Below are 25790 nucleotides of genomic sequence, written 5' to 3' on the forward strand. Positions count from 1 at the left end.
GCAGACAGTCCCCCCTTTTTTGACACATTATGGCAGGCAGTCCCCCTTTTTTACATATCATGGCAGGCAGTCCCACTTTCTTTCTTTTTTTTACACATTGTGGCAGGCAGTCCCCCTTTTATGAGAGGGAGAGAGAGAGTGAGTTATACTCACCATCACCTGCGATCCAGCATCAATGGCAGGCTGTTAATGGCAGAGGAGGCAGAGACCCGTGAGCTGGCGGCTGCGGCATGCTCCTGAGTCCTCTGCAGAGTGGCAGCGGGAGGCAGGCATCAGCGGAACTCGGAGACCAAAGATCGCGGCAGTGTGATGGGGGAATGCGGCGCTCAGAGTCGGCTTCAGCGGCTGGCGGGAGACAGGCAGCAGCGCTGGACAGTGAGCAGTGGCTGACTGTGGCTGCGGCTTTGGCCCTGCTCAGAGACCTAAGATCGCAGCAGTGGGTGGGGGGGGGGGGGGGGGGGGCGGCGGCTCCAGCGGCTGGAGGGAGGCAGACGGCAGCGCTGGACAAGTGGAGTGAGTACTGACAGACAGCGACTGCGGACGCGCGCGCGGGGGGGAGGGTGCTGGCGATGGTGCGCGTTCAGTGCATGTGCGCCGTGGGCAAGGCACCATCGGCACACACCTAGTTACGGCACTGTTGTCTTGTACTGTAAGTCACTGTTTCTCTTGTATTTGTTTTGTTTATGTACTTTGTTAGGCGCTGTGGAATCCTTGCGGAGCCATATAAATAAAGGATAATAATAAAACAAACAGCTATTCATTATACAGTATGTGTATAATTATTTATAATATGCCAGGAAATACAGAGACAAAGGAAAATGACTCCTTATAAAATGAAAGTATAGGAAGCCAAAGGAATGCAAGCCGTTGCAGGCATTTAAATTCTGTGTTTTCATCCATCCTATAGGAAGAATCTTTTGACCGGATAACCTCCTCTCTGCCTATACTGTTACACCCATCCTCCTAATTAAGGGCTAGTGTACAGAGATCTTTCTATACTGACCTGACATTGTGGTTTGCCCATATGTAGGCAGATAATGTCATATCATTTTGGGAGCAACACAATTGCCTGTGTTATCTATTCCAAGATAAAGGTGCATGGATTGGTGCTAGTAAATGATCGTCAATAGTGCACTGCTAGCTAATGTGCCAGTTCAGCCTAACGTTGGTCTTTGTTTCCTCCTTATGAGAACGAGGGGCAACAAGAGGTCTGTGTGAAAGGCTTGTTGTAGAAAATCGGCCGTTATGTTCCATTTAGCCACTAAAGCATTCCTTTAGTTTTTTTTCTCTGATTTTCAAAATACATTTTTCCCCAAAATGTATAAAAGGTTTATTTGTGATCAGAATGTTATGTCTTCATTTATGTCTGTCTTGTGCAGGTGATGGATGATGCTGAGCGTACACATCTCTTCAGTTCTGTTCTTCCTGACATGGTTTCATTGGCTCTCAGGCTCCCTAATCTCTGCACAAAGGTAAGAAGCTTTGCTTGTAAGCGTGCTTTACTGCTCCAGAACAAGGCATTGGTGGTAATGATAAATAATGCCTGAGATCCAGGTGACATGGCTAATCTTATGTGCTATGATGAAAGTTATGGCTTTCCTTTCATTTCAAGTTTCTACCTTTATAGGATGTTGTCATCAGTGTGCATTAATAACACTTTCAAAAGACCATGTACTGCAATTTCCACAATACAACTGGCTGTTATTGGAGAGGAATCTTCCACATTTATTCTGCAGAAAATCCCTGCGCGATAACTTAATGCGGCAAAGTGTTTTATTATGAGATAATGGAGCATATACATTATATAAAATGCAGGAATTAAATTCTCTTTGCCTATAATATTATACATATTTTATTATATGAGGCATTTATTATTCTGTGCATAGTTTATATATGTTTGCGGTTAATCATCCTTGCATATTTTACGAATTCAGTCAATTGGCAGTCCCCCTTTGCACATGACATCAGCTGCTTGATCCTGTGTCCACTGCTATTGCTGGACTCCCAATATTTGTGACAACATGCCAACATACAGTGCATGACTGGCCCAGTCACAATATGTTCCATTCCTTAATTTTGTCAATTGTGTTAATGCTTTTGGGGTAAGTGCTTTTGGGATAAAAATCCTCCGCCTCATTCTCTCCCTTACAGACCTCGCTCCCGCACTGCCCTTCTTATTTCTTCCTTCAATGTATTATTCCCAATGGGTATAATCTGTCACAGGCACTCACTACGCACATTCTCAACTCAACCAATTGTAAGGCATTTGCTTGCTGGAAAAAAAGAAGCCCCTCCCCCCATCTACACTCCACAGGTCTACCTGGCACACCTATCACTTGGAATATATCAGTAGCTGTCTCCATGAATGCCAGCATAAATTTTCTGTGGTCTGGTCTGGGCTTGGACTTCCTCCCCATGATTGATGCTGCTTCATTTGTTTTCTTACTTCATTTTTCGGACTCCCTGTTTTTCTGCTCCCCCTTATTCCTCTTTTTCCTTACTAACGCTTCCCCCTCCTTTCTTTGCCTTGCTCTAGCTTTCCTACCTTTCACCACCCTATTATGTTGCAATAGCATTTACATTTGTGTCATCGTCCATTTTGTCTTCTAATATTCTATTTCTGTCTGACACTTGCATTCAAGCTTAGTTTTGCCTGTTTTCATTGCATTCTCTTTGGCAATGTGTTTCTCACTGTTTAATATGATGATTTGAATCTGGTTATCTTTGAAAACTTCAATAAAATCTAAATAAAAAAAATAAAACACACACACACACTGACAACGTGTTGTACAGAATACATGGCATTAATAGGGTGGCCAATCCCGGGCCATTTTTTAATTCCAGGAATAGGGATTAAAAAATGATCAATCCCAGGATTCCCGGGATACCCAGGATTGTTTTTTTTCAATGTGTGTCCCACCGATCCAGATCCCGGGATTGGCCACCATAGTCATCAATAATGCAAAGTATCTGAAGGGAATGCAAATACCAATGAGAATAAAATACACTATAACATGATTACCCACAAACTTTATCATTATGTCAATTACATCTGTAGCGTAAAGGAATAATAAAAAGAAACAAAAATCCATAGATGATTGTGTTGTCAACAGTGATAGAGATATTTGTAGGGGGTGTTGCTCTGGCTGGGGGAAAGATAATGAGTTCAGTTTTGTCCATGTTGAGCTTCAGAGAGCGCTCAGACATCCAGGAGGAGATGGCAGAGAGGCAGCTGGAGACCTGAGAGAGGACAGAGGTGGACAGATCAGGAGATGAGAGGTATAGTTGTGTGTCATCAGCATAGAGGTTGTATTGAAGGCCAAAGGAGTTAATGAGCACACCCAGGGAAGAGGTGTACAGGGAGAACAGAAGGGGCCTAGGACAGAACCCTGAGGGACACCAACAGGAAGGATGGGAGGGTGTCAGGTGGTGCCAGAGGCAGACGCAGAGAAGGAGCAGTTAGTGAGGTAAGAGGTAAACCAGTCAAGGACGGTGCTAGAGAGGCCAATATTTTGGAGTGTGCAGAGGAGGAGAGGGTGATCCATGGTGTCAAAGGCACCAGAGAGGTCCAGAAGAATGAGCAGAGAGAAGTGGCCCTTGGATTTTTCTGAAAGCAGGTCATTGGTGACTTTCACCAGGGCAGTCTCTGTGGAGTGGAGTGGGCGAAAGCCAGATTGTAGTGGATCAAAGATGGATTTGTCAGAGAGGTAGCTTGTGAGACGGCCGTAGACCAGTCGTTCAAGTAGTTTGGAGGCAAATGGTAGAAGAGAGATGGGGCTGTAGCTACTGAGTGATGAAAGGTCGAGGTTGTTTTTTTTTGAGAATAGGTGAGACCAGAGCATGTTTCAATGGTGAGGGAAAGATGCTGGTAGACAGCAATAGGTTAAAGAGGTGAGCAAGGTGGGATCAGGCAGTGGGGGAGAGGGAGTGGAGAAGATGGGAGGGGGTCGAAGGGGCAGATAGAGGGGGGAGAGGATAAGATGAGGGAGTGGACTTCCTTGTCTGAGGTGGGATGGAAGCAGGACAGGGTGGGATAGATGCAGGGGAGGGATGATGGGGGCAGGGGGCAGCAGAGGGGTGACGGGAGGAGATGTCATTTTGGATTTCCTTAATTTTGGAGATGAAGAAGGAGGCATAGTCAGTGGCAGTGAGGGAGGAGGGGGGCGAAGGAGAGTGTTGAATGGCGTGGACTGGAGGACTGAGAAGAGATGAGTGTTTGGCAAAAGGATTGCTTGGCGAGAGAAAGAGCAGAGCTGTAGAAGGAGAGAATAAACTTGAAATGGAGAAAGTCCGCCAGAGAGTGAGAACTCCTCCAGGAGCGTTCTGCGGAGCGTGAACATTTTTGTAGTTATCATCTTAGTTTGGTGTGCCAGGGTTGGGGTTTGGTGCGGCGGAGGGGGACAGAGGAGAGGGGGTCCACAGAGTCAAGAGCAGCAGTAAGGGATGAGTTATAGAATGAGGCTGCCTGGTTGGGAAAAGTCATAGTGGAAAGAGGAGAGAGGAAGGTCTCGAGGGAGGACAGGATAGTGGGGTTGAGAGACCCTAGATTGCATCTGGTGATGGTGGGTCTGGGCGTGGAGAGGAGAGGGGAATATGAGAGGGTGAAAGAAAGTAGATAGTGGTCAGAGAGAGGGAAGGAAGAGTTTGAGAAATCAGAGAGATCATATTGGTGAGTGAAGACAAGGTCGAGGAAGTGGCCGAGATTGTGAGTAGGGGTAGAGGACCATTGAGAAAGTCCAAAGGAGGTGGAAAGGGCAAGAAGATTAGTGGAAGCTGCATTAGTGATGTCGATAGGGATGTTAAAGTCACCGAGGATGATAGAGGGGAGATCGGAGGAGAGAAAGTGGGGAAGCCAGGCAGCAAAGTTGTCAAGTAATGGTGGACAGTGGCCAGGGGGGGCGGTAGATCACTGCCACATGGAGGTGAATGGGGTAGAAGAGGCAAATAGTGTGGACCTCGAAGGTGGAGAAGGTGAGAGAGGGCTCAGGTGGGATGACACGAAAGGTGCAGTTTGGGGAGAGAAGGATGCCCACGCCTCCACCCTGGCGGCCATCAGGTCTAACCGTGTGGGTGAAGGAGAGGCCTCTGTAGGAGAGGGCAGCAGGGGAGGTGGTATCAGAGGAGGAGAGCCAGGTTTCAGTGATGGCGAGAAGGTTAAAAGAGTGGGAGATGAACAGGTCGTGGATAGTTGGCAGCTTGTTGCAGATTGATATAGCTTTCCAGAGTGCACAGGAGAAAGGAAGGGAGGGGACAGGGGAGATGGGGATCAGGTTGGCTGTGTTCTGAATGTGTGTGGGCGGTCTGGAAATTGGGGTGGGGGTGTGACCTAGCAGTGAGGATTGGTATGGGACAGGATTGACGAGCCATAACTCCAGTACAGTAGTGTTGTTCAGAGGAATAATATAGAATGGAGTGGGTGTAATTTAGAATGAACAATACGAAGGTGGGTGTAGTAAAAGCAGAGACAGTGCAAACAGGATTTTTGTTAAATAATGGAAGGAACGGAAAGACTGAGATGGTTACACAGTGGATGTAGATAGTATAAGTGAGGAGTGTGTTAGGGTCTCCTGCCCTGTGCTGCCACGTCGTCATGGCAACCGGGAGAAAAGTGCTAGCGGAGTAACCTGAGCGCAGCTGATACTCCGGTTCGGGTCTTTTGCTGTGCAGTGGTTGCAGACTCTGTGCACGGCAGGGGATCCGGTGCTGGTTTTTGTGCTCACAGTCTGTGAGGTCTGAGTGGGGCGTGGACAGCACCTGCTTTATAAGGCCTCTTCTCAGGTTAAGCAGATGCTGCTGAATCTTTGTTGGTTAGTCAGTTCCTGAAAGTTAGCCAGTACTGTGTAGCTTTGTATTTGTTGTTGCTTACTGCAAATAGGCCTGGGGATTTGGTACTACACTCTGCCAATCCAGACCTAGCAGTAAGACTGGAGTCAGTCGTTTAACCTGCTGGGGTTCTTTTGCTACTCTGTGAACTTAGCAGGTTTGCGGCTGTATTCTCAGACTGCCTGCCTAAATCCTGTCTCACTGTGCAAGGTGTTCAGGTATTCAGTTTAGTGGCAGTAAGCTGAACCTGTGCACTGCAAGTGAGGATTAGGATTGTGGAGACTCTCCTTGTGTCTATCATTCCATCTCTGACCAAGGAGTTTACTGCCACACCCGTTGGTAACCCTTTAGGGTTTTGCTGTTGCCCTTAGCAACAGCATTTCGGGTTCTCTACGTATTAAAACACAACATCTTGCTTTTTTTCATCTGAGCATTCCTAATAATAGGGAGACACCCAGTTTCTTAGCCTCTGGGCTTCTCTGTTCACTTTGTGTTTATTTTGTTACCCTATCACCTTCTGTGTACGTAATGTCATATTCCCCAGTCTGTCTGTGAGTTCATTTGTTTTGCATCCCTAACAGTTCAGACACCAGTACATTCTTGCAGGCACTGGTGTGCATAACATATTCAGCAGCCTAATACTCCTGTTGAAATTTTGTGGGAATATGGAGCATACCCCTCAAAATACGTTGCAACAGGTGGTCGATCAGGTGCAGGTCCTGACTCGACAATTTAATGATTTGTCCATTAAAATGCACACCTCCCAGGCCGCTGGCGGAACTCCCGCAGCAGCAGCACCTTCAGGGGTTAAGGAGCCGAAAGTAAATCTCCCGGATCGTTTTTCTGGAGATCGCTCGCAGTTCTTTTGTTTCAAGGAGAGCTGCAAGCTGTACTTCCGGCTTAGGCCTCAGTCTTCTGGGTCGGAGATTCAGCGGGTGGGCATAGTGATTTCCTTGCTACAAGGAGACCCACAGGTCTGGGCATATGGGTTGCAGCCTGACTGTCCGTCGCTTAAAAGTGTTGATGCTTTTTTTACGTCACTGGGCATGTTGTATGATGACCCTGACAAGACGGCCTCAGCCGAGGCTCAGATTTCGATCCTTAAGCAAGGGCGAAGGCCAGTTGAGGTTTACTGTACGGAGTTTCGGAGGTTGGCCCATGATACCCAGTGGAATGACCCAGCCCTGAGACACCAGTACCGAAGAGGTCTTTCTAACCAGATAAAAGACCAACTGGTGCAATATCCCTTGCCTGATAGCTTGGATCAGCTCATGCAGTTATCCATCCGGGTGGATAGACGGCTGAGAGAGCGTAGGCTTGAAAGGGAGACCGAGGTTTCCTTCTTTCCCAAGGGAACCTCAGACTCTGAGGAATTTTCCGAGGAGCCTATGCAGATTGGGGCTACCCGCCTCTCCTCGCGTGAGAAGACGCGGAGGAGACAGCAGGGGTTGTGTTTGTACTGTGGGAATAAAGGTCATGTGGTAGTATCATGCCCAGAAAAGCCGGAAAACTTCAGGGCCTGAGGGTGATGGGAAATATCCTGTCAGGCCAGAAGTCAGAATTTCCCAAGAAGACTTTTATCATTCCGGTGACCTTGAAGATCCTCGGTGGTCAAACTGTCAAGACTGAGGCCTTTGTGGACAGTGGGGCCGACGGGGTTTTTATGGACCGCCAATTCGCCCTGAAACACTCTGTTCCCTTAGTACCCTTGGCATCGGAAATTGAGATTTGTGGGTTAAACGGGGAACCATTATCCCAAGGTAAAATTACCTCTTGCACTAGCCAGATTTCTTTGTTTATTGGAGCCACACACTCTGAAAAATTGTCCTTTTATGTCACTGTCTGGACTTTTGCCCCATTGGTGTTGGGGTTACCCTGGTTAAGGGTCCACAATCCTCAATTTGACTGGGTCTCTGGGGAGATTCTTAGTTGGGGTACTGATTGTTTCAGGAGTTGCTTGAGCCTTCCAGTCAGGCTCTCGCAGCTAAGTTTGCCAGGATTGCCAGGGTGTTATGCAGATTTTGCGGACGTGTTCTCCAAAAAAGTTGCAGAGGTACTACCTCCCCATCGCCCCTATGACTGTGCCATTGATTTGTTGCCAAATGCTAAGCTTCCCAAGAGCAGGTTGTACTCCCTGTCACGTCCTGAGACTCAGGCTATGGCAGAGTACATTCAGGAGAACTTGGCTAAGGGATTTATCAGACCTTCACAGTCTCCAGTTGGGTCGGGGTTCTTCTTCGTGGGTAAAAAGGACGGTTTGTTGCGACCCTGCATCGACTTCAGGGAATTGAACCGTATCACGATTAAAAACTCATACCCACTGCCTCTCATTTCGGTCTTGTTTGACCAGCTTCGTACTGCCACCATTTTTTCTAAGATTGACCTACGCGGGGCGTACAATCTAATCCGAATAAGAGAGGGGGATGAATGGAAGACTGCCTTTAATACCCACTCAGGGCATTATGAATATTTGGTGATGCCTTTTGGGCTCTGTAATGCCCCGGCAGTCTTCCAGGATTTCATGAACGATGTACTCAGGGAATATTTGGATAGATTCTTAGTTGTATACTTAGATGACATCCTAATCTTCTCCCATTCCCTGGAGGAACATCGGAAGCATGTACGCTTAGTCCTCCAGAAACTCAGAGACCACCGGCTTGGGGCGAAGCTGGAGAAGTGCGAATTTGAAGTTCAGAAAATCGCATTTCTAGGATATATTATCTCCCCAGAAGGTTTCCAAATGGAGGGTTCCAAGGTACAGGCAGTCCTGGATTGGGTGCAGCCCACTAGTTTGAAGGCGCTTCAGCGTTTCCTGGGCTTTGCGGATTTTTATAGACGATTTATCGCTGGATTTTCGTCTATAGTGGCGCCCTTGGTGGCACTCACTAAGAAAGGGGCGGATGTTGCTCACTGGTCTTGTGAGGCTAAAGCGGCTTTTGCCCGTCTCAAAAGGGCATTTGTCTCGGCCAAGGTGCTGCGACACCCAGATCCAGAGCGTCCTTTTGTGGTGGAGGTGGATGCCTCTGCGATGGGTATTGGGGCAGTGCTCTCTCAGATGGGAGTGTCTGATAATCGCCTTCATCCCTGTGCTTACTTTTCTCGTAAATTTTCGCCTGCCGAGATGAATTATGACGTGGGTAACCGGGAATTGTTGGCTATTAAGGATGCACTCGAGGAGTGGAGACACTGGCTTGAGGGGGCTAAGTTTGTGGTCTCAATTCTCACCGACCATAAGAATCTGGCATATTTAGAGTCAGCGAAGCGTCTCAATGCCAGGCAGGCACGATGGGCTTTGTTTTTTGCTCGCTTTAATTTTTTGATAACATATCGCCCTGGGTCAAAAAACATCAAGGCTGATGCGCTTTCGCAGAGTTTTGCTCCAATCCAGGAGACCACCGAGGAGCCGTTGCCCATTGTGTCCCCATCATGTATTAAAGTGGGCATTACCCAGGACCTCTTGTCATTAGTCCTTAGAGCACAGGAGCAGGCTCCTCCAGACCTTCCGGTAGGTCTTTTGTTTGTGCCTCCTAGGTTAAGACAGCGAGTGTTCCTGGAATTCCATGCCAAGAAGTCGGCAGGTCACCCGGGTATTGCCAGAACTCGGGAGTTGCTATCTAGGGCGGTGTGGTGGCCCTCGGTGGCTAAGGATGTGGATCAATAAAGAATATGCAAGTGCGCGGCCAACAGCAGCGGGTAGGAGGAAGGTCAATCCCTCAAAACTGGACAGTAGAGAAAAGGGTATGTACCAGCGCTGGCTGAATGAATTTAAATTAATATAATATCAATGGTAATACAAATAATAATGATAATAACCTTAATAATAGTTAATAATGGTAGTAATAATAAACGGATGGTTTGTTCTATATAAAGGAATGATAATTTAATAGCATATCACATATAACAACTTAAAAAGAAGGAATTCCTCTTGCCACAAGGTGACAATAAAATCTTGAATGTATTTATCTGGATAAAATTTGATATAGTTCACATTCTCCACTGTTTATATTGTCCATTCCTATAGGCTAGGACAGCCTCCCTTTGTATATTCACTGTACTCAGTAGATATTTACCAGATCCCCTTGTTGGTGAGCATCAGCCTTGGAGCAAGTCCTTTGTGTAGCTGTAGGGGTAGGTCGATTTGGTGGAGAGATCCAGTGATGGGAGAAGAGTCCAAATATTGCCCAGGAGGACACGGCTTTTGCGGGCCAGTGTGGAGAGCAGAGTCCAGATAAAGCAGGTCGATTCAGGTCAATCAGAAAAAAGCTCAACGCGTTTCACTGGTAAATCCAGCTTCCTGAGGAAGCTGGATTTACCAGTGAAACGCGTTGAGCTTTTTTCTGATTGACCTGAATCCACCTGCTTTATCTGGACTCTGCTCTCCACACTGGCCCGCAAAAGCCGTGTCCTCCTGGGCAATATTTGGACTCTTCTCCCATCACTGGATCTCTCCACCAAATCGACCTACCCCTACAGCTACACAAAGGACTTGCTCCAAGGCTGATGCTCACCAACAAGGGGATCTGGTAAATATCTACTGAGTACAGTGAATATACAAAGGGAGGCTGTCCTAGCCTATAGGAATGGACAATATAAACAGTGGAGAATGCGAACTATATCAAATTTTATCCAGATAAATACATTCAAGATTTTATTGCCACCTTGTGGCAAGAGGAATTCCTTCTTTTTAAGTTGTGATATGTGATATGCTATTAAATTATCATTCCTTTATATAGAACAAACCATCCGTTTATTATTACTACCATTATTAACTATTATTAAGGTTATTATCATTATTATTTGTATTACCATTGATATTATATTAATTTAAATTCATTCAGCCAGCGCTGGTACACACCCTTTTCAAGGATGTGGATCAGTGGGTTCGGGCATGTGACATCTGTGCCCGAAATAAGACTCCTAGAGGGGTTCCTGTTGGCCCATTACATCCACTCTCTATCCCATCTAAGCCATGGACCCACATTTCAATGGATTTTGTGGTGGACTTGCCCCAATCCTCGGGGATGACAGCCATCTGGGTTGTCGTTGACAGGTTTTCGAAGATGGCGCACTTCGTTCCACTGGTTGGGCTGCCATCGGCCAGACGCCTGTCTGAATTATTTATGCTGCATGTTGTGCGTCTCCACGGGTTGCCACTTGATGTGGTCTCTGACCGCGGATCCCAGTTTGTGGCCAAATTCTGGAGGGCATTTTGTTCCGATCTCCAGATTTCTGTCAGCTTGTCGTCAGGCTACCATCCGCAGTCTAATGGGCAGACTGAAAGGGTGAACCAGTCCTTGGAGCAGTTCCTCAGGTGTTATGTCTCCAAGTGTCAGACTGACTGGGTTGCTCATCTGTCCATGGCGGAGTTTGCCTATAACAACGCGGCTCACTCTGCTACAGGGATCTCTCCCTTCCTTTGTGTGTATGGGCATCATCCTAAGGCCAATTCTTTTGACCCCCTGGACTCCACGCCTGGTGGTTCCTCTGTGGTTTCTGTCCTTAGAGGTATTTGGAGGAAAGTGAAGAAAGCCCTTGTGTCTGTGTCATTAGTGACCAAAAGGGTTTTTGATAAGCGGAAAAGACCCTGCAGCTTCAAATTAGGAGACTTCGTCTGGTTGTCTACCAAGAATTTGAAGTTGAGACAGCCATCTCATAAGTTAGGCCCCCGGTTCATCGGCCCTTATAAGATCACCAGGGTAATCAATCCGGTGGCATTTCAGTTAGACCTGCCCCGTTCTTTGGGTATCAATAAAACATTTCATTGTTCCCTTTTAAAACGGGCGATTAGTAATCCTTCTTCCAGTGGAAGACCTTCTCCTCTTCTGATACGTGGCCAGAAGGAGTTTGTTGTTGAAAGGATTCTTGACTCCAAGATGGTTCGGGGTCGGCTGTCATTTTTGGTGCACTGGAAGGGGTTTGGCCCGGAGGAGCGGTCGTGGGTGCGCAGTTGTGATCTTCATGCCCCCAGACTGATACGCTCTTTCGTCTCGCAGTTCCCCGATAAACCCGGTGGTAGGGGTTCTTTGACCCCTCGTCAGAGGGGGGGTACTGTTAGGGTCTCCTGCCCTGTGCTGCCACATCGTCATGGCAACCGGGAGAAAAGTGCTAGCGGAGTAACCTGAGCGCAGCTGATACTCCGGTTCGGGTCTTTTGCTGTGCAGTGGTTGCAGGCTCTGTGCACGGCAGGGGATCCGGTGCTGGTTTTTGTGCTCACAGTCTGTGAGGTCTGAGTGGGGCGTGGACAGCACCTGCTTTATAAGGCCTCTTCTCAGGTTAAGCAGATGCTGCTGAATCTTTGTTGGTTAGTCAGTTCCTGAAAGTTAGCCAGTACTGTGTAGCTTTGTATTTGTTGTTGCTTACTGCAAATAGGCCTGGGGATTTGGTACTACACTCTGCCAATCCAGACCTAGCAGTAAGACTGGAGTCAGTCGTTTAACCTGCTGGGGTTCTTTTGCTACTCTGTGAACTTAGCAGGTTTGCGGCTGTATTCTCAGACTGCCTACCTAAATCCTGTCTCACTGTGCAAGGTGTTCAGGTATTCAGTTTAGTGGCAGTAAACTGAACCTGTGCACTGCAAGTGAGGATTAGGATTGTGGAGACTCTCCTTGTGTCTATCATTCCATCTCTGACCAAGGAGTTTACTGCCACACCCGTTGGTAACCCTTTAGGGTTTTGCTGTTGCCCTTAGCAACAGCATTTCGGGTTCTCTACGTATTAAAACACAACATCTTGCTTTTTTTCATCTGAGCATTCCTAATAATAGGGAGACACCCAGTTTCTTAGCCTCTGGGCTTCTCTGTTCACTTTGTGTTTATTTTGTTACCCTATCACCTTCTGTGTACGTAATGTCATATTCCCCAGTCTGTCTGTGAGTTCATTTGTTTTGCATCCCTAACAGTTCAGACACCAGTACATTCCTGCAGGCACTGGTGTGCATAACAGAGTGTGAGCAATGTGTGAGAGCAGTAGGGCATATTAGTTAATCAGACAGGTACTGTAGTTCAGTGTCCAGGCTGTGCAGGCTGCAGGCGTTGGTGGTAGTGGATTAGGTAACTCACTGTAGTATGGTGATTGCAGTTCTTTTGTTCTTTTGTGGAGGTGGGGAAGATTGTCTGCTGTCCTTCTGTTTCTCTCCTGTTTATGTCCGAGTATCTCCAAAGGTCATATCCTCATACTTAACACTAACATACTTTGCAGCTAAGATGCTTTGCAGCCAGTGGCTTTGCATCCAAATATGTACTAATTAAATATAAATGCATACATTGATACCGGCTTGATTGCTAACAGCACCCACCCACTGAAACTGCACCCACAACAAAAGGTTTGCTCTAGGTGTGAATAACAACAGACCAGTACATCCCCCACTAGTTCACAGTGCTTTCCTAACATAGTAGTGGCTAGGAATAACTAATTATAAACAAAGTTGCAGGTTACCTATCACAATTCAAATAAGCATGAAAGTTGCAGGAATGAGATTAAAGCAGGAGTGAGAAAAAGTTGCAGGTTACTTGAGGAAGATAAAGTGAAGATAGGGGTCACATCTGCTGAAGCATGTCTGAGTATCTACAAAGGTCATATCCTCATACTTAACACTAACATACTTTGCAGCTAAGATGCTTTGCAGCCAAATATGTACTGAAATGCAATGGTGTAATCCTGAGGCATGGAAGGTGTGGACCGATATTGAGTCTGCTGAATTAGGGCTTTCATCGGCCTCCTTCCTTTTATGGATTCCGAGATCTAGCTGACCTAAAAGTGCAGATTCCCACCCGATCATTTCTCGCTCCCTATCTATTTGGGACTATGCAAATAAAAAATATAGCTTAGCCCCCAGCCCATCTCCAATTGTGCCCTTACTACATAAACCTGCTTTTCCTCCAGATATGCACAACTTGTCACTCCTCCCGTGGAAGATCATAGGTATTCTGTTCCTTAATGATATCTCCATGACAGCACATTTTCCCCAATTTTCTCAGATTCAGGAGGCTGTCTCTATCCCTACCAAGAATTTTTTTCAGTTTCTCAAAATTAGACATTTTCACTCCTCGATACACCCTGTTATTACCAGAAGGCCTCCGACTGCCTTTGTGGCATTATGGCTTAGACGATCTTCCACTAGAGGTCTGATTTCTCTTATATATACATTGCTCATTGATGACCCTTCACCCCAGCCTACTTCTTACGAGGCGGCCCGGGAGTCTGACCTTAACACTTCTTTAGATGAAGATGAGTGGGCGGAGATCTGGAACAATGCTGCTTCTAGTTATATATGTGTCAAGATTAAAGAGAACACTTACAAATTACTCTACAGATGGTATTACGTCCCTTTTAGGCTTAGTGAAATTTACCCTGGTTCTTCCGACAGGTGTTGGAGGGGCTGCGATATGGAGGGTTCATTTTTACATATATGGTGGTTGTGTCCCAAAATAGCCTCTCTATGGAAGGAAGTTCACACCTACATAGCAACTCTACTACAAAAACTGTACTTATTCCATTTGACCCTAAGTTTTTTCTTTTGCCTTTGAATGTCCCCACTTTATCCAGACAACAGAATAATTGATGCGCCATGTGGTCTCTGCTGCTACCTGCCAAATTACGATGGATTGGAAACGTGCAGCTGCCCCTTCCATCCATTCTATATTAGCTCGCATTTGGTATGTGTACCATATGGAATATATGACAAGCATCATAAATAACTCCTTCAAGAAATGTAACTCAGTTTGGTCCCCATGTATTTCCCTTCAACAGATCACCTCTCCATTCGCTTCCTGATGCGCTGCTATGTTCTTAGTTATTATCTGCCTTAACCTCATCTTCACTCGCCAAGGATCCACCCCACCTGTCTCACCCTCTTTCTTCTCTTTACTTCTTCTTTTTACTTCTCTATGAAAAATGTTAAAATTGGATCGTATATTATGTTCTGTCCGATTCGCCTACTACGAATGTTTATTTCTGTTTGCATCTCTCTGGATTGTGGCAGAGGGTTTTATTGTGCTGTATTTTGATCCTTTAATAAACAAATATTTTAAAAGAAAGTTCTAGATTTAATTAACACTTAGCCAATATCACTACTCCCCAGGCATTAGAAGTAGTGATGAGCGGGTTCGGTTCCTCGGAATCCGAACCCCCATGAACTTCACCCATTTTACACGGTTCCGAGGCAGACTCGGATCCTCCCGCCTTGCTCGGTTAACCCGAGCGCGCCCGAACGTCATCATCCCACTGTCGTATTCTCGCGAGATTTGTATTCTATATAAGGAGCCGCGCGTCGCCGCCATTTTCACTCGTGCATTGGAGATGATAGGGAGAGGACGTGCAGCGTTCTCTCAGTTGTATTCAGTGTGCTGCAAATATCTGTGCTCAGTGTGCTTGCAAATATCTGTGCTCAGTGTCCTGAAAATATCTATGTTCTCTGCCTGAAAAATGCTCCATATTTGTGCTCAGTGTGCTGCAAATATCTGTGCTCAGTGTGCTTTATTGTGGGGACTGGGGACCACCAGTATTATATAGTAGGAGGACAGTGCAGAGTTTTGCTGACCAGTGACCACCAGTATTATACGTTCTCTGCCTGTGCCTGTCATTTTGCTGACCACCATTATATAATATATAGCAGTACGGTACAGTAGGCCACTGCTCTACCTACCTCTGTGTCATCAAGTATACTATCCATCCATACCTGTGGTGCATTTTAGTTGTTGTGCACAGTATATATAGTAGGAGGACAGTGCATAATTTTGCTGACCACCAGTATACAATATATAGCAGTACAGTACAGTAGGCCACTTCTCTACCTACCTCCTTGTCGTCAAGTATACTATCCATCCATACCTGTGGTGCATTTTAGTTGTTGTGCGCAGTATATATAGTAGGAGGACAGTGCATAATTTTGCTGACCACCAGTATATAATATATAGCAGTACGGTACAGTAGGCCACTGCTCTACCTTCCTCTGTGTCGTCAAGTATACTATCCATCCATACCTGTGGTGCATTTTAGTTGTTGTGCGCAGTATATATAGTAGGAGTACAGTGCATACTTTTGCTGACCACCAGTATATAATATATAGCAGTACGGTACAGTAGGCCACTGCTATTGATATATTACTGGCATAAAATTCCACACATTCAAAAATGGAGAACAAAAATGTGGAGGGTAAAATAGGGAAAGATCAAGATCCACTTCCACCTCGTGCTGAAGCTGCTGCCACTAGTCATGGCCGAGACGATGAAATGCCATCAACGTCGTCTGCCAAGGCCGATGCCCAATGTCATAGTAGAGAGCATGTAAAATCCAAAAAACAAAAGTTAAGTAAAATGACCCAAAAATCTAAATTAAAAGCGTCTGAGGAGAAGAGTAAACTTGCCAATATGCCATTTACGACACGGAGTGGCAAGGAACGGCTGAGGCCCTCTCCTATGTTCCTCATGACTAGTGGGTCAGCTTCACATGAGGATGGAAGCACTCATCCTCCCACTAGAAAAATGAAAAGACTTAAGCTGGCAAAAGCACAGCAAAGAACTGTACGTTCTTCTAAATCACAAATCCCCAAGGAGAGTCCAATTGTGTCGGTTGCGATGCCTGACCTTCCCAACACTGGACGGGAAGAGGTTGCGCCTTCCACCATTTGCACGCCCCCTGCAAGTGCTGGAAGGAGCACTCGCAGTCCAGTTCCTGATAGTCAAATTGAAGATGTCACTGTTGAAGTACACCAGGATGAGGATATGGGTGTTGCTAGCGCTGAGGAGGAAATTGACAAGGAGGATTCTGATGGTGAGGTGGTTTGTTTAAGTCAGGCACCCGGGGAGACACCTGTTGTCCATGGGACGAATATGGCCATTGACATGCCTGGTCAAATTACAAAAAAAATCACCTCGTCGGTGTGGAATTATTTTAACAGAAATGCGGACAACATTTGTCAAGCCGTGTGTTGCCTTTGTCAAGCTGTAATAAGTAGGGGTAAGGACGTTAAGCACCTAGGAACATCCTCCCTTATATGTCACCTGGAGTGCATTCATCACAAGTCATTGACAAGTTCAAAAACTTTGGGTGACAGCGGAAGCAGTCCACTGACCACTAAATCCCTTCCTCTTGTAACCAAGCTCCTGCAAACCACACAACCAACTCCCTCAGTGTCAATTTCCTCCTTAGACAGGAACGCCAATAGTCCTGCAGACCATGTCACTGGCAAGTCTGACGAGTCCTCTCCTGACTGGGATTCCTCCGATGCATCCTTGAGTGTAACGCCTACTGCTACTGGCGCTGCTGTTGTTGCAGCTGGGAGTTGATCGTCATCCCAGAGGGGAAGTCGGAAGACCACTTGTACTACTTCCAGTAAGCAATTGACTGTCCAACAGTCCTTTGCGAGGAAGATGAAATATCACAGCAGTCATCCTGCTGCAAAGCGTATCACTATGGCCTTGGCAGCCTGGGCAGTGTTAAATGTGTTTCCGGTATCCACCGTTAATTCACAGGGAACTAGAGTATTGCTTGAGGTACTGTGTCCCCGGTACCAAATACCATCTAGGTTCCACTTCTCTAGGCAGGCGATACCGAGAATGTACACAGACGTCAGAAAAAGAGTCACCAGTGTCCTAAAAAATGCAGTTGTACCCAATGTCCATTTAACCACGGACATGTGGACAAGTGGACCAGGGCAGACTCAGGACTATATGACTGTGACAGCCCAATGGGTAGATGTATTGCCTCCCGCAGCAAGAACAGCAGCGGCGGCACCAGTAGCAGCATCTCGCAAACGCCAACTCGTTCCTAGGCAGGCTACGCTTTGTATCACCGCTTTTCAGAAGAGGCACAAAGCTGACAACCTCTTACGGAAACTGAGGAACATCATCGCAGAATGGCTTACACTAATTGGACTCTCCTGGGGATTTGTGACATAGGACAACGCCACCAATATTGTGCGTGCAATACATGTGGGCAATTTCCAGCACGTCCCATGTTTTGCACATACATTGAATTTGGTGGTGCAGAATTATTTAAAAAACGACAGGGGCGTGCAAGAGATGCTGTCGGTGGCCCGAAGAATTGTGGGCCACTTTCGGCATTCAGCCACTGCGTGCCGAAGACTGGAGCACCAGCAAACACTCCTGAACCTGCCCCACCATCAGCTGAAGCAAGAGGTGGTAACGAGGTGGAATTCAACCCTCTATATGCTTCAGAGGATGGAGGAGCAGCAAAAGGCCATTCAAGCCTATACAGCTACCTACGATATAAGCAAAGGAGGGGGAATGCACCTGACTCAAGCGCAGTGGAGAATGATTTCAATGTTGTGCAAGGTTCTGCAACCTTTTGAACTTGCCACACGTGAAGTCAGTTCAGACACTGCCAGCCTAAGTCAGGTCATTCCCCTCATCAGGCTTTTGCAGAAGAAGCTGGAGGGATTGAAGGAGGAGCTAAAACGGAGCGATTCCGCTAGGCATGTGGGACTTGTGGATGGAGCCCTTAATTCGCTTAACCAGGATTCACGGGTGGTCAATCTGTTGAAATCAGAGCACTACATTTTGGCCACCGTGCTCGATCCTAGGTTTAAAGCCTACATTGGATCTCTCTTTTCGGCAGACACAAGTCTGCAGAGGTTCAAAGACCTGCTGGTGAGACACTTGTCAAGTCAAGCAGAACGTGACCCGTCGACAGCTCCACCTTCACATTCTCCCGCAACTGGGGCTGCGAGGAAAAGGCTAAGAATTCCGAGCCCATCCGCTGGCGGTGATGCAGGGCAGTCTGGAGTGAGTGCTGACATCTGGTCAGGACTGAAGGACCTGCCAACGATTACGGACATGTCGTCTACTGTCACTGCATATGATTCTGTCACCATTGAAAGAATGGTGGAGGATTATATGAGTGACCGCATCCAAGTAGGCACGTCAGACAGTCCGTACGTATACTGGCAGGAAAAAGAGGCAATTTGGAGGCCCTTGCAGAAACTGGCTTTATTCTACCTAAATTGCCACTCCTCCAGTGTGTACTCCGAAAGAGTGTTTAGTGCAGCCGCTCAACTTGTCAGCAATCGGCGTACGAGGTTACTTCCAGAAAATGTGGAGAAGATGATGTTCATCAAAATGAATTATAATCAATTCCTCCGTGGAGACATTCACCAGCAATTGCCTCCAGAAAGTACACAGGGACCTGAGATGGTGGATTCCAGTGGGGACGAATTAATAATCTGTGAGGAGGGGGATGTACACAGTGAAAGGGGTGAGGAATCGGACGATGAGGAGGAGGTGGACATCTTGCCTCTGTAGAGCCAGTTTGTGCAAAGAGAGATTGATTGCTTCTTTTTTGGTGGGGGCCCAAACCAACCAGTCATTTCAGTCACAGTCGTGTGGCAGACCCTGTCGCTGAAATGATGGGTTTGTTAAAGTGTGCATGTCCTGTTTATACAACATAAGGGTGGGTGGGAGGGCCCAAGGACAATTCCATCTTGCACCTCTTTTTTTTTTCATTTTTCTTTGCATCATGTGCTGTTTGGGGACTATTTTTTGAAGTGCCATCCTGTCTGACACTGCAGTGCCACTCCTAGATGGGCCAGGTGTTTGTGTCGGCCACTTGGATCGCTTAGCTTAGCCATCCAGCGACCTTGGTGCACCTCTTTTTTTCTTTGCATCATGTGCTGTTTGGGGACTATTTTTTGAAGTGCCATCCTGTCTGACTCTGCAGTGCCACTTCTAGATGGGCCAGGTATTTGTGTCGGCCACTTGGGTCGCTTAGCTTAGTCATCCAACGACCTCGGTGCAAATTTTAGGACTAAAAATAATATTGTGAGGTGTTCAGAATAGACTGGAAATGAGTGGAAATTATGGTTATTAAGGTTAATAAAACTATGGGATCAAAATGACCCCCAAATTTTATGATTTAAGCTGTTTTTGAGGGGTTTTTGTAATAAAACACCCAAATCCAAAAAACAACCGAATCCAACAAAAAAATTTCAGGGAGGTTTTGCCAAAACACGTCCGAATCCAAAACACGGCCGCGGAACCGAATCCAAAACCAAAACCCGAAACTCGAAAAATGTCCGGTGCACATTACTAATTAGAAGTGTATGGTGCTGGGGATAAAACTGACCAATTTAACATATTCAGTTTAAGTATTTCATAAGACACCAAATGGGTTTCTTGCAAACATACAATATCAAATTTAAGTTAGTTTATGGTGTAAAAGTTTTAGGCAGGTGTGGAAAAAAGGCTGCAAGGTAAGAATGCTTTCAAAATTAGAAGTGTTAATAGATTATTTTTAACAAATAACAAAATACAGAGTGAATGAACAGAAGAGAAATCTAAACCACCCTTTAGCTTCAAAACAGCATCAGTTCTTCTAGGTACACTTGCACACAGATTTTGAAGGAACTCAGCAGGGAGGTTGTTTCCAACATCTTGGTGAACTAACCACAGATCTTCTGTGGATGTAGGCTTGATCAAATCCTTCTATCTATTCATTCGTTGTCCTGCTGCAGAATAAATTTAGAGCCAATCAGATGCCTCCCTGATGGTATTGCATGATAAATAAGTACCTGCCTGTATTTCTCAGCATTGAGGAACCCATTAATCCTGACCAAATCCCCAACTCTATTTGCTGAAATGCAGCCCCAAACTTGCAAGGAACCTCCTCCATGCTTCACTATTGCCTGCAGATACTCATTATTGCACTGCTCTCCAGCCCTTCAGCAAACAAACTGCTTTGTGTTACAGCCATATACTTAAATTTTGACTCACAGTCCAGAGCACCTGATGTCATTTTCTGCACCCCAATTCCTACAGTATGTTTTCATGCATAGTTACATAGTAACATAGTATCTAAGGTTGAAAAAAGACAATTGTCCATCGAGTTCAACCTATTTGTGGTCTCCTATGCACGATAATTTTGTATAAAATTTTGACTGAAGTTGATGACTGCCGTTACGTTTTACCCCTCTTTTTTGTAATAACCATAGGGCGTGACTATGCCACGTAAGCCTGGATATCCTTATCCATTAGGAATTTATCTAACCCATTCTTAAAGGTGTTGACTGAGTCGGCCATTACAACTCCCTCAGGCAGGGAATTCAAACATGTATCGTCCTTACCGTAAAAAAGCCTTTACGCCATATTGTGCGGAATCTCCTCTCCTCTAACCTGAGCGAGTGTCCCCGAGTTCTCTGTGTTGATCTAACCAAAAACAGGTCCTGCGCAAGATCTGTATATTGTCCCCTTATATATTTGTAAATGTTGATCATGTCCCCTCTTAATCTCCTCTTTTCCAGTGTAAACATGCCTAGTCTTGCAAGCCTTCCCTCATATTCCAGCGTCTCCATACCCTTAATTAGTTTGGTCGCCCGCCTTTGAACCTTTTCTAGTTCCAGGATATCCTTTTTGTAGTAAGGTGCCCAGAATTGTACACAGTATTCAAGGTGTGGCCTCACAAGGGATTTATATAACGGGAGTATAATACTCTCGTCCCTAGCATCAATTCCCCGTTTTGTGCATGCTAATATCTTATTAGCCTCCTTTCAGTGGCGTAAGTTCGTCCTAGTCGCCCGGAGGCATGATACATTTTGGTGCCCCCCTACACATACACACACATACCATATGTAGCTATCCGGCACCCAGGGTGAACAGTAGCAGCGTGCTCAGGTACCTTTCCCAATAGTAATATAGATACACATAGAAAGTGGACGCACTCCAAGTCAGTCATTACAATAAAACAGACACCAGCATACCATTATAGTACACCTACAGTGCTCCCTCACCCGCCAGGTCTCCATGGAGATGCTTTGGCGCAGCGGTGTGCCAATATAATTAGTGTTCACTGTGGTATTTTTTTTTAGGGCAGGGTGCTGATCACGGGGAGGGCACATTTTTCATTCGGGAGGGCACATTTTTAAGTTAGATGGGCAAACTTAGGTACATACTATAATGCTTGGTGCTCCCATTCCTATGGCCAAAACATGGACAGTGCGCACCGAAGGTGCGCAGCAAAAATCTAGGGGCGTTGTTTCGTGGGGAAGGTAGTGCCCCTAATACACATTGCACCAGTTAGAACCTCCTATACACACTGCGCCAGGTAGAGCACGTTATACATATTGCGCCAGATAGAGCACATTATACACATTGCGTCAGATAGAGCACATTATACACATTGCGTCAGGTAGGGAGCACTGAGGCACATTGCACCAGGTAGAGAGCACTGAGACACATTGCACCAGGTAAAGAGCACTGAGGCACAATGCACCAGGTAGAGAGCACTGAGATACATTGCACCAGGTAGAGAGCACTGAGACACATTGCACCAGGTAGAGAGCACTGAGGCACACTGCACCAGGTAGAGAGCACTGAGGCACACTGCACCAGGTAAAGAGCACTGAGGCACACTGCACCAGGTAGAGAGCACTGAGGCACACTGCACCAGGTAGAGAGCACTGAGGCACACTGCACCAGGTAGAGAGCACTGAGGCACACTGCACCAGGTAGAGAGCACTGAGGCACACTGCACCAGGTAGAGAGCACTGAGGCACACTGCACCAGGTAAAGAGCACTGAGGCACACTGCACCAGGTAGAGAGCACTGAGGCACACTGCACCAGGTAGAGAGCACTGAGGCACACTGCACCAGGTAGAGAGCACTGAGGCACACTGCACCAGGTAGAGAGCACTGAGGCACACTGCACCAGGTAGAGAGCACTGAGGCACACTGCACCAGGTAGGGAGCACTGAGGCACACTGCACCAGGTAGGGAGCACTGAGGCACACTGCACCAGGTAGGGAGCACTGAGGCACACTGCACCAGGTAGAGAGCACTGAGGCACACTACACCAGGTAGAGAGCACTGAGGCACACTGCACCAGGTAGAGAGCACTCAGGCACACTGCACCAGGTAGGGAGCACTGAGGCACACTGCACCAGGTAGGGAGCACTGAGGCACACTGCACCAGGTAGAGAGCACTGAGGCACACTGCACCAGGTAGAGAGCACTGAGGCACACTACACCAGGTAGAGAGCACTCAGGAACACTGCACCAGGTAGGGAGCACTGAGGCACACTGCACCAGGTAGAGAGCACTGAGATACATTGCACCAGGTAGAGAGCACTGAGATTAATGTTTACAGCTGCAAAATACTTACAAGGTTAATTTAGCCCAGGGGGACTCTCATGTACGTACCGGGTCTGGCGGCGCACGGCTGGCCGACGTGGAGGGGTCCGGCAGGCAGCAAACGGCGGGGCGGCAGGGCGCACAAAAACGGGCAGGGCGGGATTCAGCTGTCTAAAAAAGGGGCAGACACCTAGCGTGAACACTAGATATATATTAAAAAAAACACAAACGCCTCATTCACTTAAACACTCACACACGTCTCACTTAAACACACACGCCTCTCACTTACATACACATGCCTCTCACTTACACACACCTCTCACACACGTGCCTCTCACTTACACACACCTCTCACACAAGTGCCTCTCACATACACGTGCCTCTCGTATACACATGCCTCTCACTTACATACACATGCCTCTCACTTATAGGCCCTACACACATAGCGATTTCACTGCACGATATGAACGATCTTGTTCATTAATGAACGAGATATCGTTCATATCGTGCAGTGTGGAGTCCCCAGCGATGAACGATGTGCGGCCCCGCGCTCGTTCATCGCTGGGGCCATGTCGGCTGTGCATGCAGGCCAATATGGACGAGATCGTCCATATTTGCCTGCAAGTCTACGGAGCCGAGTGACGGGGGGAGTGAAGAAACTTCACTCCCCCCGTCACTGCCCCCCCGCCGCCGGGTCGCTCGTCGGCCGTATCGGCCGTCGGGCACCTTGGTGGCGCATCGCCTAGTGTGTAGGGCCCCTTACATACACATGCCTCTCACACACACACACACACACACACACACACACACACACACACGCCTCTCACTTACATACACATGCCTCCCACTTACATACACATGCCTCACACACACACACATATGCCTCTCACTTACATACACATACATGCCTCTCACACACATGCCACTCTCACACACACATCACACATGCCTCTTTTACTTGAATGTACAACTTTCCTTAAAAACACACACACCTCACTTAAAAACAAGCACACACAAAACACAGTACTTCCCCCCCAAATACACCTCTCCCCCACCCCCCACACAGTGCCTACCTTTGGCTATCATCCAGAGCATGGAGGAGCAGAGAGTTCTGAGCTTCCCTCGGCTGGCTTACTAAGGGCCCGGGAGGAGCTGTGCTCTGGAGCTCCCCCTAGCTGCAGCCAGTGCCATCTCTCTCTACAGGAGGCAGCTTCCGTGTCACTGACACAGCTCCTCCATCTGCAATAGCAGCGCAGTTCTCAGGCTGCGGGAGACAGTGGAGGAGATGCGCCCCCTTGTGGCCAGGAGCCCGGCGGCAGCCGACTCCACTGCCTCCCACAGTTCCGCCCCTGCCTCCTTTGCTGCAGTCCTACTTTGGGTACTACTGCTTAGTTTGCTATCTATGAGGACACCTAAGTCCTTTTCCAGTACAGAATCCCCTAATTTTACCCCATTTAGTAGGTAGGTGTTATTTTTGTTCTTGTTACCACAGTGCATTACCTTACACTTGTCTGTACTGAAGCGCATTCTCCATTTCGTTGCCCAAGCTTCTAATTTAACTAAGTCGTTCTGAAGCTAGTTGAGTCACTTTGCCTTGTTTCCATGTCGAAGGAATGGCTTTTCTGTCCACAATTCATCCATGAATACCACTTCTGGCCGGACTTCTCCGAACAGTAGATGAATGTACTGGGTTCCATTGGTTTCTGCCAGCTCTAAGCTGATCGCACTGCTGGACATCTTCTGGTTTCAAAAAGAAAAAGAAGGTGGGGGGGGGGACTGGGCTGCACACCCTATTCTAAGCATATTAAGAGGTGCTACCATGCTAAGGCTTCTAATACTATGCTGAAGAAAAAATTGCTGATGCGCTTTCTAAACACTAAGAACAATGATAGTAAAAATTATTTTGATAAACTCTCACAATTAACATGAAGTATAAGTGAAGTTCTTGGCACACATTGGCACAAATATGTGGGCCCATGCGCCACAACCAGGTGACTTCTTTTTGTGGTTTCTTAACATCTCTAATACTATCACATTGTATAATTTGATCTAGGTCTTACCTTCACAAAGAGCCCTTATTAATGTATGGTAAGTAATGTAGGAACCTGTGCTAATTAAACATGGTGTGTCTTTCATCTGATGCACTAAGTTTCCTTGGCTGACCACTGCGTCTACGGTCTTCAACGTCTTTGTGCTTCTTCAAAAGAGCTTGAACAGCACATCTTGAAACCCCAGCCTGCTTTGAAATCTTGCTGCTCTTGCCATGGGTGTGACCTGTGACATGAAACTATCTTTCACAACCTCATCTTTGTAGCACAGTTTAGCTGTTTCTCACTCAATTTTAAGCTTCTACATAGCTGTTTCTGTTTCAGTTAATGACTGTGTTTCAATCTACATATGAAAATTATGATTATTATCACCTGTATGGTATGATTGGTTAATCATACACCTGACTATGGGGGTCATTCTGACCCGATCGCTTGCTGCAGTTTGTCGCAGCGCAGCGATCGGGTCGGAACTGCGCATGCGCCAGCACCACAGTGTGCCGGCGCATGACAGTCATCGGTGCCCAGCGATCGCTTCTGAGACAGAGGCGGTCGCTGGGCGGGAGGGGGCTGAACAGCGGCCAGCGGGAGTGACGAGTAACTCCCGGCCAGCCGCAGGAGCTGCGCTGGCCGGGAGTTACTCCTCAAATACAAAGGGTTCGTCGCTGTGCGATGCTTTTGTATTTGTGCAAGGCCGGCACTGACATGCGGGGTGGACTAGTCCTGTGCTGGGTGTCCCCCCGCATGTCTGAGTTTACGATCGTAGCTGTGCTAAATTTAGCACAGCTACGATCAACTCGGAATGACCCCCTATAATCCTACAAAATCCCCGTGCAAGTGTACC

At 47.0% G+C, this 25790-nt stretch overlaps 1 protein-coding gene across 3 annotated transcripts in view; it reads left to right on the forward strand.

Annotated features, from left to right (window-relative positions):
• Window positions 1-25790, forward strand: part of LOC135055153 (poly(ADP-ribose) glycohydrolase-like) — a 344454-nt gene that overhangs the window by 104779 nt on the left and 213885 nt on the right. For all 3 annotated transcript variants that reach the window (XM_063958859.1, XM_063958860.1, XM_063958861.1), the window contains one exon: window positions 1380-1472. In XM_063958859.1, the coding sequence (XP_063814929.1) occupies window positions 1380-1472 (93 nt within the window). The remainder of the gene's footprint in view (window positions 1-1379; window positions 1473-25790) is intronic.

This window comes from Pseudophryne corroboree, chromosome 3 (assembly GCF_028390025.1).
Source record: "Pseudophryne corroboree isolate aPseCor3 chromosome 3, aPseCor3.hap2, whole genome shotgun sequence".
Taxonomy (NCBI): domain Eukaryota; kingdom Metazoa; phylum Chordata; class Amphibia; order Anura; family Myobatrachidae; genus Pseudophryne; species Pseudophryne corroboree.